Source organism: Cherax quadricarinatus, chromosome 53, assembly GCF_038502225.1.
Source record: "Cherax quadricarinatus isolate ZL_2023a chromosome 53, ASM3850222v1, whole genome shotgun sequence".
In the NCBI taxonomy this organism is placed as follows: Eukaryota; Metazoa; Arthropoda; class Malacostraca; order Decapoda; family Parastacidae; genus Cherax; species Cherax quadricarinatus.
This window is the reverse complement of record NC_091344.1, coordinates 22,922,877-22,941,419: the sequence shown is the minus strand read 5'-3', so window position 1 is coordinate 22,941,419 and position 18,543 is coordinate 22,922,877. Positions and strand designations below refer to the sequence as shown.

Genomic DNA, 18,543 nt, shown 5'->3' with positions numbered 1-18,543 from the left:
TTTTTCTATAAAATAGGTCACTGAAGTCAGCTAAGTCTGTTTTACGTTGTATTACGTACTTGCAGACAAATACTTTTATATTATTAATTTTACTCGGTCTCTCCTAAGTGATGCAAATTTTAGCATACTGCAATTATAAATCTACAAGACATTTATATTTTATTCTGTTATCATTACCTTAACTCTTTCATTGGAGAGATATGAGCAGGAATAAAAGAATATCATATAAACTTTTATTAAGCTTCAAATGAAACACACAAAATTTACATCCATGTCAGTTTAAAAAATTTACAAGCACAGAAATCCTCCATTACAAATATAAAAACATTAGGGAACAACATTCTGAGAAAAACCATTTAGGTAAAGTAGAATTCTCTGCCTAATTAGCAATTTAGAAGCTGTATTCAAAACTTGGATAGCATCAGAAATTAAAACTTTTAATTAGTTATCAACACTAAAGCAAGTCATATTCAATGAAGTGTGCCAATAATTTTTTTTTTTATTTGCTACCACTAAATAAAATCCAAAAACAATTTTTTCTATTTTTCTTAAACATAATAAAAAAAAAAAAGCTGGAAGCATACTGAACATACTAAAACCTTGTGGTTAGGTTGGCAGCATTTGTTGCCAAATCGTGTTTAGTATCAAAATGGTGAAATACTCAACTTTACAAATTTATTTCATAAGAAATTGAATGTTAAATTATATATTCATTACTTAACATGTTAAAAATGAACATTCCTTATCTTACAATTTATGGAGATCCTATTCTCTAAAAAGGAAGGGGGTGAAGAAAGGTGGTCTTAGCTAAACTACCCTTCGTACTTCAAAAAACTGTTTGAGATAATACACTTGACCAATGGTCATGGCTACTAGTACCAGGGCCTCAAACACGGACCACAAAACCACTCTTGAATTAGTATTGTCGTTGATGGAGCGATGAATACGTTCACGCACTTCCATGTAATCCTGTTCATGCTTGACGCCAGACAATGCTGCCGACAACTCACGAATCATGTCTTCTATTTTGTTGCTACTTCCTTCTCCTAGAGAAATAAGAAAAGTTAAATCAGTCAAAATGTTCAATGTTTACAAGAATATGGGATGGTAAGCAACAACCAAAAAAAACCCTGTAAATACAAATGCAAGGGAAAAAACAAAAAAAATTCATTAAGGGCACAAACATGGGCCTGTGGAGCAAGCAGGTAAAATCCATCATTCAATTTGACATTCCAGACAGCACTGTAAAAACTTAAAACAAGAGCCCACCATCCCCAAACAATGGGCACTTTAAAACGGCAAGATTCGTTTATGTTTGAAGAAGAATATGTAATAAATGTATTTAATAAATGTTTTAAATGCAACCTCTCCTCACTTAGCAATGTACTTGCTTACCGACAACTCAGACTTACGACAGGCTCTCTGACAATTATGCATACCTAATGTATATTAGAGCTGATTTCCTCTATTCTGTTTATTACAATATACAGCACAATATTGTATAAACATTCAAAAATAAACCAGAATTATAAATGGTGCAAAGGTGACATTAAAACAATATCAAAGATGGTTGACATAAACCCACTACCATCATAGTACGTATGTGCCTCACTTAGCGACAAATTCATTTACCGACATCGTCTTAGGAATGGCACTCCGTTGTTAAATGAGGACAGGCTGTACATGATGAAATAATTTTAATTTGGATTTTTCTATTATGGGGAGAGAAATTACGCAGAGTGAATATGACTTGGACAGAAGGACAAAACAAACAATGCATGGAAAATACAAAGATTAATTATGTACAAAAAATAATAATAGTACAGCAGCTGCACTACAGTGGACGAGGAAGAGCTAACGAGGACACCAAGGAAAAAACAGTGAATCAGTTCAGCTGTGTGCAATAATAATAGTCAGCGCTAAATCCAGAAAGGTCATACAGTGCCGCAGGGTCGAATGTGCTAGAGGAGGAATATGTGGAGATTAGAAAGGGGTGAGAGGCAGTAGTCAGCTGTGTCATAGTACTAAAAAGAAGAAATCCAGGGACAAATCCACTCCTGCCCAGTTAGTAGCACCCTGAAGCAGTGTCTAGTGTGCCACATGGTGGACTAAGCTATTCATTCTGCTAGTGCCCCTTCAGCTAAGAAAAGCATCATGAAAGCCTTTCTTAGCTTTTAAAGTGGTTTTAATCGCAAATACACAACTAGAAAGCAACATGTATGGGGGTGGGGGAGGAGTATGTACTGAGGGGAAAGAGGTAATCTTAAGTTGCAGAGCATTGGGACAAAAAAAAGTTGTCTAATTATTTTATGCATATCCAATAATTTTTTTTTTTTTTTTTGCAAGCTGGGGTCTATTAATGCTTAGGAAAATTATATCTCCTCTCTCAGGGTAACAGGATTATACAAAAATCCTTATGTACATTACAGTATAGCCTTTAGATGCCACTAAAAGATTTGGAACACTATGCTAAAAAGAAATACATAATTATATACATTAACAGTAATGTGTGAACACTGTATTAATGTATACAACTATTTGCTCAAGTGGTCAAACAACTGTATTACAGACTAGAAACCACAAATTTTTACAAAATAAACAAGCTTTAACCCTTAAATGGTCCAAACGTATATATACGTTTTTTCGACATCTGAAAGTATGTAAAAAAATGTAGATCTTCTTTTTTGTTTTACATTTGAAAACGTGTAAAAAAAACTTTTATCTACATATTTTTTTTTGTTATATTTGAAAATATGTAAAAATAAGTAGATCCACTTTTGTAGCGCTACGAATTTGAACGTCGATTTGTTTGGACCGTTTAAGGGTTAAGTACCGTTTGCTATATCTGATAAACAAAGGACCCTACCTAGGTAATTTTTTTAATTCAATTTATTTCAGATTAATTCTAGTGTTCATAAAAATATACAAGATCAAAGTGCACGGATGAGTTAGTGGCTAATGAATGTTAGATGCAAACTTCACTACTAAACTGCATTATGGATAAAAGGCAAAGCTAAATTAAAAATACTATACTAACAATAAAAATTCTTGCTATAACTGAAAGCAATTGGTTTGCACAATTCAGTTAATACACACTACACAGTTTGGGTATTCTGAAATGCTTTACTAAATAAATTTACATCAGTCAACATGTTAAGGTATTCCCTTAAAGAGCATTATTAAAATCAAAACAAACACGAAACCCACTAAGGGTCATACAGTTTCAAGAGGATTATGAGGGGTTCACAGGAAAATTTAAACCAAGGGAATAACATTGCCAGACCTGTATGAATGGGATACTGTGTAGGCCATCCTAAGAAAAAAAAAAAATTAATAAATACAGTACATGAAAAACATGTACAATACTAGACAAACATACAAATCAAAAATAAAAACTACTCCAAGACATCCTGGATACATAAAATTATCAATTTATTATGGTTCAGGACAGATAAATTACTTCAAATCTTGTGGTCTGTGTGTAAATAGATTCATATAGTATTTTGGCATTTAATGATGATACAGTACTGAATTTGGACAGATTTATAGGACAAAACTAACCTAATGCAAATAGTATTTGCATTTAATATGCATTAAGTATTTAAAATAAAAATAAAAACACAACTAGTTAAAACAGATTCTTCAATTTCAGTATAATAAAGCAAATCTTCCAGTATATTTAACCCATAAACGGTCCAAACGTATATATACGTTTTTTTTCAACATTTGAAAGTATGTAAAAAAGTAGAACTTTTTGTTTTTTTACATTTGAAAATGTGTAAAAAAAATTTGATCTACTTTTGTAGCACTACACATGTGAACGTAGATCTGCTTGGACCATTTACGGGTTAAATTTGATACACGCTACAACTAAATAAAAAAAATTATTCATAATTATCTAGAAAGAAAATAGTGTACTCAGCTATGTTAGTTAGCCAAGTGTGGGGCAGAGGAAGGATAGGGGGAAGAAGAAAAAGAGTGATTATTATCATTACTACTACACTGTTTGAAAATGCATGCAAAGTTGTAAGAGTGTGGCTTTGAGCAGATAAAGTTTAGCATGTAAGGGCATTGAAGATGTCCAAAGTGAATTGTACATGCTCTCCGACAAGACAGTAGTACATTTATTAATATTTGGTTAGCTGTAGTAGCCACTGGGCAATCCACATAGGAATGCCAGGCATTTTTCTATGTGTTATCCATGTGCAACGTTTGTGTGTGTGTGGCTGATTCGTAAAAAGTGCAAGCATGACTTCCCATGCCTGACAGTGATTGAAAGATGGCTAGGAGACCAATTGCAGTTTAATGGAAGACAATGTTGTCCTTATTCGGAACAATGCTGTTGCCAACAGTTCCAGTCTGAAACATTACTGGAAAATAATATCTATGAAACAACAACAAATAAGGCAGACATGATTGCAATGTGCATGATACAAAGGAGTATGTCATATTTAATTACTGTGTAAATGCTGGCAGACTAATAAATGTCCATTAATTACTTTGGAAAGAATGCAACATAACTTACTCTGAGGATTTGTAAATGGTGTGCGCTATAGCACAAGACTGCCACCGAAAGTGTTCAAGGAAGAGTGAGAACGAGATTAGCATATCTCGTGACTTATAATACTGCCAGAATTCAAAGTGACTAAAGATTCATAATAAATAAGGTTGCCTACTAAATGAATATATTTTGCTAACATTTGCAATCAATGTATTCTGTATTTATGAGGATCGTGAAAGTTACAAAAACGAAGTGACAAAGGCAATGGGGATATACTGCAAGGAAGGAATGTTTGCTTTTTTATACAAGCTCTCAACCACAGAAGACTGGTAGGCCCCTAAACAAGCAATGCCTAATTTAAGTGGCTTGGTCAGACAAGGCCTTGGAGGCAATGATTCCTGGAATCAATGCTAGATATATGCATCATAAACCATGGACCAGGTGGGGTCTGAGCCCATGGCGAGGGAGTCCTAAAACTACAGGCCAGCACGTCTGGTTCATACATCATAATAGGTAGTTTGTAAAACAATACTTTGAGGATTTTGTGCATGATGTCATGTATATTGATTTTTCTCCACCACCCACTGCAGAGAGCGAGATGCCACAGATGTTGGCCAGGGTCCTCCATAGAAAATACACGACTCCACTGATGCTCACTGTCCACTAAAGTGGGATGCCACACAAGTTAACCACTGCCTACCATATGAAGAATAGTACTGCTATACATGTTGAATGCTAACCACAGCAGGAATTTATGGTACCAGTATTCTTTATTACTGCCTGCAGCAAACAACTGAAGCTATGGACAGTAAACACCAGCCTCGGAAAGAAATACGTATTGTCACAAGTGTTAACCACCACTCACAAGTGAAAAAAAATAAGCTTTAAAGGTTTCACAGGTACTGTGTTAGCATGCATGTTAATTTTAGCTATAACAAAAATTAACAAACAGTTACAAGGAAATAAATTTTTCTGAAATTTATTAAGAACCAAAGAATTCAATAAAGAAAATTCATTGCACTTTTGGATACACAGATAATAAATACTAAGGGGAGGGAAAAATTACACACCTGCTGTAGGAAGTGGCATGGATTCATCTACAGAAAGGAAAATCAGAAAAAAAAAAAAATGAGAAACTAACAATAGCTGAAATATAATTGAAAGTATTAACAAAACAGAGCAAAAGTTAAAATATTAACATACAGTACGTTATGCTAAAATAATAATAATAATAAAAAAAGTGCCAGCAGAAAGAACTTCCAAATGCAACAAAGGTAAAGGTAAAGTTGGTATCATCAGTGAATCTAGACTGCAAAACTAATAATTTTCCCACATTTAAAGCATTCATAAATTGTAAAAAATAAAATTTCAAGTTACAGTGCCCATGAAAATATTCTGAAAGCTGGTGTTCAATACACTTATAGATGTTTTATCAACTTAGTGACAAAAATTAGCATGAACTGCTTCAACAAAAAATACAACTAAATACACGTTAGTAGAAATGCACAAAAATAATGGAAGAAATGACAGTGGCAAGGCACAAGTTTAGAAGTTCCAAAAGAACATGCCAAACATTCTACAGTGAAACTTGCAGTGTGATTGCCCCTTAGATCTCCCCTTCAAGTATATTACAGAATTAAAGTCCAACAAGTCCTGCTTTCCTCTCAAACAGTGATTACTCTTGCAGCCTAATCTCACTACCACTTACAAATGATAGCTACTCATGATTCCCCAACACGCAACCTCACGAAATCCTGACAAGCTGGCTGCAAGTTTTGAATTTATATTTAACACATGACAGTGAATCAGCAAATAATGGTAAATGGGTTTCCTCTTTTTTGGTCACCCTACCTTAGTGGGAGATGATCAATTAAAAAATACAAACAATTTAGAAGTAAACAGGAAAATAGTTGAAAAAATTTGGGTAAGGGGGGTGGGAAGGAGGAGGTAGTAGCCCTGAAAACACAAGCAGTCAGCAATACAGGAAGAGAAAGCACAATGGAAAAATACTAGAAGACAGAGAATGGCGAGGCACCTAAAAAGAAATGGATACACAAGACAACGAGCATGGGTTTCAAGATGGCAAAATGAAAATGTAATTATCTACAGCTGTTTAGACCATTTTATTTTTTTTATTAACACATTGGCCATTTCTCAAGGCTGGGTGGCCCGAAAAAGAAAAACTTTCATTATCATTCACTCCATCACTGTCTTGCCAGATGCATGCCTACACTATAGTTATAAAACTGCAACATTAACACCCCTCCTTCAGAGTGCAAACACTGTACTTCCCATCTCCAAGACTCAAGTCCAGTTACTTAACAAAAAATATGAAGTACCATAAATAATGATTATAGTATGGGATTCCATCAAGAAGACATACAACCACTATGGAAAGAAAAAAGTAAATAGGGTGAAACCTGCAGCTGCAGGTTATGCTCCATTAGTGGGATAAACAATACTGCATAGCAAGGAATTGGAACTTGTTTGCCATAAATAACAAGTTAAGCTGGCATAGAAACTACAGTTATTAAGTAAAAAACAGGACTTTCAACATTAAAAATAAAGTGTGAATGAGTGGCTATGTATGTGTATTGTAAAAGGCAACTAAAATGCTGGGAATAAGGGACTAGTAACCCCTTCTGCATACATTACAAAAGTTAAAAAGAGAAACTTTTGTTTTTCTTTTTGAGCCACCCTGCTTCAGTGGGATACAGTCAGTTTGTTGAAAGAAGAGTGGCTATGTGTATTCAGGGGATAATGGACCCCATGAAGCATGTAAAAGTGTATTCCCCTCTTCTGCAACAAAGGTAGTTAACACCTGGTTATGTATAGTTAACCATCCTTATAACAAGCTACTAGCTTTGATACTTGTTTTTTTCCAGTCAAGTTCAGAAATTAATCAATGAACAGGTGTCACAAAATACCCTATTTATTGAAGAGAGTGCCTTCCACAGTACATATAAAAGGTGGCATAAGTAGCTTTTGAAGGCATAATACAAATTCTAATGAGGGTATTATACTGAATAATGTTTACCCAAAGTTATAAAAAGAACTAAATTATCAAATTAAAATGGAATAACACTAAAATCAACACAAATCCTATATTATTTAAAGTTTCAACAGCCTATGAACAAACAATATTGAGGATATTTTTGCAAATGTGAAAAAAAAAAAAACCAGAAATGCTAAATTAGCCATGCATAAAAAAATTATTAAATTTCCTGTCTTAAAGTTGTACAACTCCTCTATGCTGTGTTTTCCAACCAATTTAAAGCCTGGATTTATTTTTTTTTAATTTGCCAAAAGTGCTCAAAGGCAGGTCTGAGGAGCACATGCAAACTGGCTGCCTAAAAACCAACAGACTGGCAAATGGAAAGTAATGCATAACATTTGGACTCATAGTGGCTGCCAGAATTCCACATATTATAGCAAATGTAAATAGTGGAATTTAAAAAACTTACATGTTACATAAGAGGAATAAGGAATGTTCACGGAAATTTCATTGTTAATTGGGGGACTTAGTAAGAAGTCACATTAGCTTGCTCAACACGCATTACACGTACAGAACATAATGACAGACCTGGCTGGGAGAAATTCTGCATATCCCATTCTGCATCAAGCAGAAAGTATCATTAGAGAAGACAAACAAGATATTTACAGGAAACTGCTACACAAAACTGCTCCAAGATCAAAATAATCACATTCTGAGCACTTGTATCTACTGCTAAAAACTATTTAAAGGTTTTTTCTTTTAGAAATACAAATGAATCACTTACGGATTGTATCATAGGCTTGTTAACAAGGATACAAAAATACTGGTGGAAAGTTACGAAAAAAATTTTCTTGCCTTTCAAACTATTGCATTTAAATCAATCTTTGTTGAAGGAACTATTTCAAAAAGAAACCATTCCTAAGCACAGTATATTTAAGTCACTAATGCTATTACTACTTTGCAATCAGAACTCAAAATGTGGAAAAACTTTTGTGGTACATCAACAAAATTATTAAGCAAAAAAAAAAAAAAAAAAAAAAAAAAAAAATTATAGGCTATATACAGTACACAATTTAGTATCTTTTGTACATGAAGCCATACAAATTAAATCTTACACATTATTCTTAAAACATATAAAAGTTATAGCAAATCATAACAAAAATATAAAGAGGCTGAATATTAAGCAAAAATATATATAGAGAGTGAAGGTATTACACTGTACAAGATAATAAAACCAGTATTAGGCACAAAGTTAATGCAATACTGGATAATACAAAAGAAAAGGTTAGAACTGGAAAAATGAAAATCTGGTCCTGTTGCATAAAATGAAATTTAAAAGGAATGAGAGATGCAGAATCTATTATAAGTGACAAGATAGGTGCCATATCATAAAATACATAGCTGAGTGCTATGTGCAGAAAGATGAACTTTCTTGAAAGAGAAAAAGTAGACAGACCTGGATGAGGCAGATTCTGCGCGTACCACCCTGCATAAATCACAATATCAGAAATAGTACACAATATAATAGTCCCTCTGAAACAATGAGTGAACATTAAGGTATGTGAAAAATATTAACAAGAAAGATTACTAAATGGTACAAACAAATCAGTGTACACTCTGAAGCATTCTAATTTGTAACATTTTATCAAAATGTCATGTAAAATGCAAATTCTTAGAAGCAATAAATGGTCTAGGTCATCATATTGTATACATATAGAAACATTACAAAGACATTTCATTAAAATTAAATCTATCAAAAAATATGTCAATATCTCACCCTCAGTATTCGCTGCATCTTTATCAGCTTTGGACTCGTCCCCAATTTCCATGGAAAACATCACAATCTTGGTGGTCATGGTGGACATTTTATTGGAAAAGCAGTAAGTGTAAACACCATCCATACTGGCGGGGAACGTGTAGCGACCGTTGGACTCCCGTTCACCCTCGTGGACAATCTTTCCATCGGGACTAAATATCTTTATGTCTATGTCAAGAAAGCCACCTTCAGCTACCTCAAAAGCCAAGCCTGAAAGAGATTTATAAAGTAATTATTTAAAGGATAAAAATTACATTAATGGTACAAAGCAGTAATCAAGATCTTTAAATCTACCAAGTCTTTACTAATGAGATTTACATAAGAACATTGCAGAAAGGATTGCTTAACTCATATAATTGAAGGCTCATATAAAACAAAAATCAATTAAGAGTATCAACGCTATTTGAAGACAAAAATGTATTAGTATGATGGCTTTCAAGGATCCGTATGGAAACAAGTCACCGACTTTTTTGGATTATCCTAGGTAATTTACACATGTCAATAATTGTACTTATGTGTACCTGTACCTAAATAAATTTATGAAGGTACTTTTATATATCCATTCAATGGAAGCTATTTTCCACTAAACCACAGAATACACCTACCATCCGAGTAACGACCGAGTTCGGTTCCGAGAAACTGGTCGTAAGTTGAAATGGTCATAAGTCGAACTTTACTACTGAATATCAACATAACATTTTTGTAATGACTTTATTTTATTGTTTTATTTTGGTATTTCATGTTTCACTTTACTTTTTATGCTGTTAGCACTGTATTTTATACTGTAAGGTTTAGGATAAACACTGTGTACACACAAACACTTGTTTATTTCCCAGAAATTTGGCATAAAAAACACGGTCGTAAGTCGAGTCGTCGTAAGTCGAGCAGGTCGTAAGTCGGATGGTAGGTGTACTTGAATATTTTTTAATCGTGAGTGAATGGGTACATTGTATGATGTCTGGGGCAAGTTTTCACAGTTAAGTTTATTTTGGTATGGGTAAACAAGAATAATTTTCATACATAGTTTAACAGGAACTGTGACTCGACCCCTGCAACCACAAACAGTGTAAATTACCTAGGATAGCGCCCCAAAAGTCAGAAAAAGTGACTATTTCCATTAGGGTCCTTGTAATATTTTATTATATAAATCCTAGCAGTAAATTATAATAGAAGTCAGTCATGATTACAAATTAAATGTTAAAATAACTAAACTCAACTGTGTGAAAAATCAGTTACAGTAAACGGAGATAGTCAGACTCAAGCGAACCGAGTTATTTACATGAACATTAAAGAGAGCACCAGCTTAAAATAACAGGTACAACAATGCTAACTATAAAAAGCTAAACCTGTAAGGATCAAAGCACCCAAGGAATTTCTTTTTTGGGGGGGAGAAATTTAATAAGGTGGGGTGGGGAGGTTTAAAGCATAACGACTACACAAGGGTCATTTGAGGAAGCACATTACCTCTTCGCTACCAAAGCATACATTAATAAACTAAAATAAGATCTAAAGAAAACTAAGAGAGAAATACAAACGTATATAAACCCATAAGTAAGTTTATTCAAGTACAGGTACAAACAAATACAGGTACATAAATTATCATCATACATAGCAGCATGTGTGTAGATTACATAGGATAACCCAAAAAAGTCAAACAAAGTGACATTTACATTGGGGTCCTTCCAAGATTGATGCCAACAGCATTTGATGTTCCAAACAGTCACCCATCCAAGTGCTATCCAAACCCAATGTTGTTTAACTTTGCTGATTGTAATCTAATTGCAGCCAGCCGGCCGAGTGGCCCACCCACCGGCCAGGAGTTTTAGGGCTCCCCTGCCATGAGTTCAAACCCCACCCGTTTGGTGTTTTTTTTTTTCAGGTCAGTCAGTCCGGGGGTGGCCCAACCAGGTCAGTCAGTCAGTCCGGGGGTGGCCCAACCAGGTCAGTCAGTCAGTCCGGGGGTGGCCCAACCAGGTCAGTCAGTCCGGGGGTGGCCCAACCAGGTCAGTCAGTCCGGGGATGGCCCAATCAGGTCAGTCAGTCCGGGGGTGGCCCAACCAGGTCAGTCAGTCAGTCCGGGGGTGGCCCAACCAGGTCAGTCAGTCAGTCCGGGGGTGGCCCAACCAGGTCAGTCAGTCCGGGGGTGGCCCAACCAGGTCAGTCAGTCAGTCCGGGGGTGGCCCAACCAGGTCAGTCAGTCAGTCCGGGGGTGGCCCAACCAGGTCAGTCAGTCAGTCCGGGGGTGGCCCAACCAGGTCAGTCAGTCCGGGGGTGGCCCAACCAGGTCAGTCAGTCAGTCCGGGGGTGGCCCAACCAGGTCAGTCAGTCAGTCCGGGGGTGGCCCAACCAGGTCAGTCAGTCAGTCCGGGGGCGGCCCAACCAGGAGGTCAGTCTGAGAGGTGGCCCTAGCCATGATACCAGTCTGGGAGGGAGGGCCCCGAGCCACAACCTCAGTCTGAGAGGGCCCCAAGCCACAACATATCTAAGGGGCAAGTCTGGGAGGGCCCCATACATACACATGCAATGTAATCACCTTTGATCCAAGAGGTCAGCCGCGAATCCAAGGAACAAAAGCCCTTCACTAACATCAAAACACCTTTCCTCGAGGCCCCAAACTAAAAAAAGACAGCCATAAATAAGCCATTCCAAGCCACAATATGCTGCACCATCATCATCTCACCCAATTTAGTCCCGGCGGTGACTTTCTCGAAGAAACATTCCTCAGCGTGGGCGTCTATAGTGACGAAGTAGGCCCTGGCGGTGGCCAGGAGGGACAGTAGGCCTAGGAGGGCCAGCAGGTGCCTCAAATTCATCATATTATGGAGACACTGACACAATGTGTTATGGTGACACGTCTCGTCCACCTTACCTCTCTCACCACAATTTATAATTAACACTTATTTATTTGAGTTGTTGTGTTAACTGGTAGTTAATTCTTGTATTTTAATTAAGTAAAATGTGTGTATATATGTGAATTTTTGTGTATTGGTTATTTTACTCGTTTTTATTAGGGAGTTAGTTATATTTTATTTATTATGGGTATTATGTGTATCATAGGTTAATATTTATGTTTGGATGTTAATAAAGTGTATATATATAATGTTTAATATATTGTTTTACTCTTATTCACTAGTAAATTATAATTAAATAACTAAAAAATCTTCGTGCCCCTCTTTTCAAGTTCTCTTTTAACAGTCTACAATAACACCAAAAATATTTACTCACATACCAAACATTTTTAAACGAAAGTAAGGCTTATAATTAGCAAAATATTAATATTAAATGTATAATAATATTTGTAGTGTCGTATCTGCTTGTGGAGTCATCATGGCGTCAGCTGCTGTAGCTGGTCACTCTAACATGAAGTCCTCACACCTGGCCTCCCTCACCCCACAATGGATGAATAGTGAAGTGCTGACCGGTGTGAGTATCTTTAGGTTTGATAATGGTAAAAAATGTGACTCCTCTCTTAATTTGGGTGTTAGGGTGGTAAGATAACTCGTGCCCCCCCTCCTATTTTATTTTTCTGCTTTGGCCGATGGATATTAAATAAATAATTTCAGTCTCACTTATGCTGTATAGTCCTTGTGGCTTGGCGCTTCTTTTTCATTATAATAATACTCAGGCTCACTTACACAGTTTTTTGTATGAATTTTGATGCTCTTACATATTAACATGTGTAAATTACTTAGGATCAACGTGTGTAAATTACTCTTGGATCAAGAGCCCCGGCGAGGGGCTCTTGATCCAAGGAACTGCACCTATCCTCCCCTTCCTTACATTCTATCTGAACGCCTCCCATTCGCTATATGATCCCCTGTGGGTTTAGTGCTTCCTGTCATTAAAATGAGGCTCTTGCTTCAAGGAATTTGAGCAGCCATACACTTTCATGGATAATATAAGATTTGTTGGGATTTTTAACCTGGGGTAAGGAAGGTTAGCCACCCAGGATAACCTGGGGTAGGGAGGGTTAGCCACCCAGGATAACCTGGGGTAGGGAGGGTTAGCCACCCAGGATAACCCAGGGCAGGGAGGGTTAGCCACCCAGGATGACCCGGGGTAGGTAGGGTTAGCCACCCAGGACGACCCAGGTAGGTAGGGTTAGCCACCCAGGATGACCCGGGTAGGTAGGGTTAGCCACCCAGGACGACCCGGGTAGGTAGGGTTAGCCACCCAGGACGACCCGGGTAGGTAGGGTTAGCCACCCAGGACGACCCGGGTAGGTAGGGTTAGCCACCCAGGACGACCCGGGTAGGTAGGGTTAGCCACCCAGGACGACCCGGGTAGGTAGGGTTAGCCACCCAGGACGACCCGGGTAGGTAGGGTTAGCCACCCAGGACGACCCGGGTAGGTAGGGTTAGCCACCCAGGACGACCCAGGTAGGTAGGGTTAGCCACCCAGGATGACCCGGGTAGGTAGGGTTAGCCACCCAGGACGACCCGGGTAGGTAGGGTTAGCCACCCAGGACGACCTGGGTAGGTAGGGTTAGCCACCCAGGACGACCCAGGTAGGTAGGGTTAGCCACCCAGGACGACCCGGGTAGGTAGGGTTAGCCACCCAGGATGACCCGGGTAGGTAGGGTTAGCCACCCAGGACGACCCGGGTAGGTAGGGTTAGCCACCCAGGACGACCCGGGTAGGTAGGGTTAGCCACCCAGAACAACCCAAGAAAGTTAGTGGATCGTTGAGGACTGTCTTGTCGTATTTCCATTGTGGTCCTTCAGTCTTGTCTCCTGAGATGCCACCCACACCAGTCAACTAACACCCAGGTACCTACTTACTGCTGGGTGAACAATGACAACAGGTATAAGGTGACTTAACACCCACATTCTATTATACAAGGTAATTGTAATCATCTAATACTGTGTATTCACTTAAACTTATTAACATATACAGAATATGAATAATGTTCCTCCTTATCCTTGCATTGAACGTGATAGTCTCCCTTTCTCTCAGCATATGGAGAGATTCTTCTGCATTATCTGCTTAGCAGGTGTTTGCATGTGATTTAGACTGGGATTGTATAATTTGTATATAATTATTATTTTAACCAAAATGAAGCACTAAACCTACAAGGGGTCATAATTTATATATACAAGTGCTTCTCATATCCTGTACTTGACAGTGTACTTGCCTGACTTGGTTACATTGCTTAATTTTCTTACAAGTAAGAATACTGTAACATTCCACAGTAATTGATTTGGTTTTATATAGTAAATTACATAGAATTTAACCTAGGGTAACCTAATAAAGTCAGCATGATGTATTTTCCTTTAGGTACTCATATCTATAATGAAGTTCAGGTGATTAATTTGTCGAGTTTATCTTAAGTTGGTTTCAGGTATTGATGTTATCTTTTGTTTCGTCTTGTTAGAAAGCAAAATGTATTTCTGAATCAGCACTTTGTTCAGTATTGAAGATCTGGAGACAGCATTTTTAATGTTGAAAATGCTCAGATTAGCCAGGCCACCCTATGCACAAGACTCTGGCTGGGACTACTTTGGCAAATCACACATCACATACTGATAAAATTAGCTAGGTGTATCAGTTTATTCTGTATAATACAAATTGGACTTTTGTCCTATGCTAATATCTGGAGAGAGTTCCAGGGGTCAACGCCCCCGCGGCCCGGTCTGTGACCAAGCCTCCTTAGGTCAGTGTCCCAGGATGCGACCCACACCAGTCGACTAACACCCAGGTACCCATTTTACTGATGGGGAACATAGACAACAGGTGGAAAGAAACACGTCCAATGTTTCTACTCTGGCTGGGAATCGAACCCAGGCCCTCACCGTGTGAAGCGAGAGCGTTAACCACCAGGCCACCAGAGCCTGGACAATTCACTATACAGTTTTTTAAATTGTATACTAAATGTGTCATTTTTACATTCATGGAGAAGCACTAAACTCATAGGAGTTATACAGTGCTTGGGGGAATGGGTTGCATTCAGGTTTGATCTAAGGAAGGGGAGGGCAGGTCCAATTTCTTTTATGAACACCCCGTCACTGGAATCAAAGACCCTCCCTTGAGGTGAATTAATCTGTAGAATACTAAAAGTTCTTGTATGCATGATTTACCACCACACTGTACTCCATTTTGAATTCTTAAAACATCTTACACAGGATTGAAATGAGTTATCTACCTCTTAATATTCCAGACCTCTATCATGGCAGTGGAGTTTGATGGAGGTGTTGTTGTGGGTGCTGACTCCCGAACTTCCATGGGAACTTACGTTTCAAACCGTGTGACAGATAAATTGACACGTGTTACGGATAGAATTTACTGCTGCCGATCTGGTTCAGCTGCAGATACTCAGGCTATTGCTGATATCGTCTCTTCACACATGGAGATCTTGGAGTAAGTACACATATGTTAACTCAGCAATATTCCCCATCTGGTTAGAACTATCTGATAAGCTGTGTAATAGTATTGTAATATGTATAAAATTTTCTATTTTCTGTGTAAATGGGTGGTAACAATTTTTTCTTTCTTTTTCCATGTACTAATGTTTATCATATAAGCAAAAAAAAAAAAAAGTTACCATAATAAGGAGCAAGAGGTAACTATAACTGATATGAACAGCTTACACACACACAAAAATGGTTAGTGTACAAAATTACATTTTCTAACTGATGTGACATTGTAAGAATATCTCTTACTTAGGTATCTGTATGATTACCTGAAGGCAGTTTTCAGTTCTACCACTACTACAGTGCCATGTGACTTCAAGTTTAGCATTGCTCTTGAAAATAATAATTCCATAATCTCTGTTTGTCCTAAGGCCAGACTTCTGTAATTACAGGCAGTGTGTCTTTATGGCTTGCTCTTCAAATCTCCCACTTGCACATCCACACACAAAATCTGCCCATCCTATGAGATTTTTTATTATTGCATATTTTGTTAATTCAGTGATTAGAAATAATCTAAATTCAAGTTTTGAGTGTTTTCTACCTGCTGCAAGAAATTGCATGAAAAACTGCTTCTTTTCCTACTCAAGTTCAAGAAAATACTGAGTTTTTCCAAGCATTCCTTCATTAACCACACCATAGTGAATACTTTAGCACGACTCGTGAAATCATAATAACACGATTGCAGACAAACCACTGAATAGGTAGGTGTTGAACCCATGTCAAGAGTTCTAAATCTCACAGATCAGTGTGCACTGGCCTGTGAATTTTAGGACTCATTGCCATGGCTTCAAACACCACCCGTTCCAAGGATTTTTATGAATACTTTAGGTGAGGACTGGAAACACCAGCCAGGAAATGTTAGGAGAAAATCAAATGTAGATAACTACTATTTTGTTAAATATAAAGAACACAATCTTTATTTTTTCTTAGAAGTTAATATTTATAAAGGGAAATTTATTTGTATATTTGAGATGTATTATTTTCTTACAGAGTGAAGCTAGGGGAGCCTCCTTTAGTCCAAGTAGCAGCTAACACATTTAAAGAGATATGTTACAACTACAGGGACATGCTAATGGCTGGAATTATAGTTGCTGGATGGGATAAATCCAAAGGTGGTCAGGCAAGTAAAAATATGGTATTTTTTAATTGTTTGTTTTATAAATACTCGTTTCCCACTAGGGTGGCCCAGAGATGGAAACAGTCACCATCATTCATTCTGTTTTTTTCAGAAGTGCAATGATGTTAAAATTAAAATGATTAGCCAAATTTTAACATTCCCACCCATCCTTCAGTGCAGGCATTGTACTTAACAGTTGTGCACAAATTTATCACCATTACATATTTTCAATTAACCAGTAGTGATGAATATAAACAATAGCAACAAATGTCTTGGGTGCAGCATAATGGTCATGTACCTTCATATGCCATTGCCACATTTAGGAGTTATTATAATCTTGTCTGGAAGATTAATGAAAAATGAGTCTTCAGGTTTTGCCTTCAGAAGAAAAAAAAAAAACGAAGAGACTTACATGGTTGTAATGGAGGAATAGAAAATAAGATTGCTATAGTGGACTAATGGAGTTTTATTTAAGAGATCCAGTTATTAGTTATGCAAGACAAGTGGTTTGCTAAGATTACCATATGGAGGTGAAACATGGGCATGGTATGAGACTTTCAGATATATATTTCTTTTCTGACTTATTTTCAGGTATACACAATACCATTAGGAGGTATGATGGTCCGCCAACCAATAGCTATTGGTGGTTCTGGCAGCACATATGTGTGGGGCCACATTGATGCAGCCTATCAGCCCAATATGAATCAAGAGGAGACAGTTGACTTTGTCAGAAAGAGTGAGTATTTAATGACAGATATGATGTACTTGTATAGAGCTTATCAAAATTCTTTCTTCAGTCCTGTACAGTATTGTAGTTTTTGTAGTCTTGGCAATCAGTTTCAGTGTTTAATCTTGTTTAAACTATAATATCTACTCACTATAGTGAGTTTTCTTTTAGGAATGCATTTCTAATAAGTATTCTTTCCAGCCCTCACCCTTGCTTTAACTCGTGATGGGAGCAGTGGAGGTGTAGTGCGTGTGGCTGTCATCACAAAAGATGGAGTTGATCGACGAGTATTCCTTCACAATGAGCTGCCTGAGTTTTACCAGGGCTAGTTAATTATAAAAGGTTCATTGTGGTTATCTTAAATACCCCCGATTTTTTTTTTTGTTTGTTTTTTGTGATTTTTTTTAAAAATCATTATATTGTAGGGGAAGCACCTGTTTTGTTGCTTTTGCGGTTTTCCACGTTTTCCACATGTATTTTATATCTTGGTAGGTTTTTCTTTGCATTCAGCTGTAAAGTTATCTAGAACTGATGTTTAAAAATTTATTAAAATATGAATACAGTTTATTTTACATAATTAACCTACAAAGTACTATTGTTTTTAGCTTTAATTGAACATTGAGAATATACAGGAACCATAAGCATTTAAAAAGGAACTACATTTTTCTTTTACATTGAGGTTGAGGGGAGTTGCTTGGTGAAAAAGCTCTTCAAGCTAAACTCCCCTTTGATCAAACCTGTCTATTTCCCATTTCCCAGGCACTTTTGACACCTTTGGCTTTAGCTCTTATCTGTGAATAAAATCATTCAAGGGGGTGCCTGTAATGCTTGTCAAGGGCTCCTGATCACTGGCACTGGACAAGCACCTAAAGTCGGTACCTGACCAGCCGGACTATGGCTCATACGTTGGTTTGCGTGCAGCCAGCAGTAACAGCCTGGTTGATCAGGCTCTGATCCACCAGGAGGCCTGGTCACAGA

At 37.3% G+C, this 18,543-nt stretch overlaps 2 protein-coding genes across 4 annotated transcripts; one reads left to right on the top strand and one right to left on the bottom strand.

The window, feature by feature from the left end:
- Window positions 1-219: 219 nt before the first annotated feature.
- On the bottom strand, window positions 220-12,207 carry CHOp24 (transmembrane p24 trafficking protein CHOp24). Of its 3 annotated transcripts, XM_053781540.2 has the most exons (7): window positions 11,993-12,207; window positions 9,274-9,522; window positions 8,953-8,982; window positions 8,085-8,114; window positions 5,572-5,598; window positions 3,284-3,313; window positions 220-1,046 (listed from the first exon to the last, which is right to left on the bottom strand). In XM_053781540.2, exons 1-7 carry the CDS (start codon window positions 12,126-12,128, stop codon window positions 808-810), a joined length of 741 nt encoding a protein of 246 aa, XP_053637515.1. In that variant the 5' UTR covers window positions 12,129-12,207; the 3' UTR covers window positions 220-807. The 3 variants fall into 3 exon arrangements, with proteins under 3 accessions (XP_053637515.1, XP_053637516.1, XP_053637517.1); XM_053781541.2 differs by lacking the exon at window positions 8,085-8,114 and having other exon boundaries at window positions 11,993-12,206; XM_053781542.2 differs by lacking the exons at window positions 3,284-3,313; window positions 5,572-5,598; window positions 8,085-8,114; window positions 8,953-8,982 and having other exon boundaries at window positions 11,993-12,204.
- Window positions 12,208-12,616: 409 nt separating this feature from the next.
- On the top strand, window positions 12,617-18,130 carry Prosbeta1 (proteasome beta1 subunit). Its single transcript, XM_053781543.1, has 5 exons — window positions 12,617-12,735; window positions 15,469-15,668; window positions 16,712-16,841; window positions 17,430-17,574; window positions 17,767-18,130. Exons 1-5 carry the CDS (start codon window positions 12,640-12,642, stop codon window positions 17,892-17,894), a joined length of 699 nt encoding a protein of 232 aa, XP_053637518.1. The 5' UTR covers window positions 12,617-12,639; the 3' UTR covers window positions 17,895-18,130.
- The last annotated feature ends 413 nt before the right edge of the window (window positions 18,131-18,543 follow it).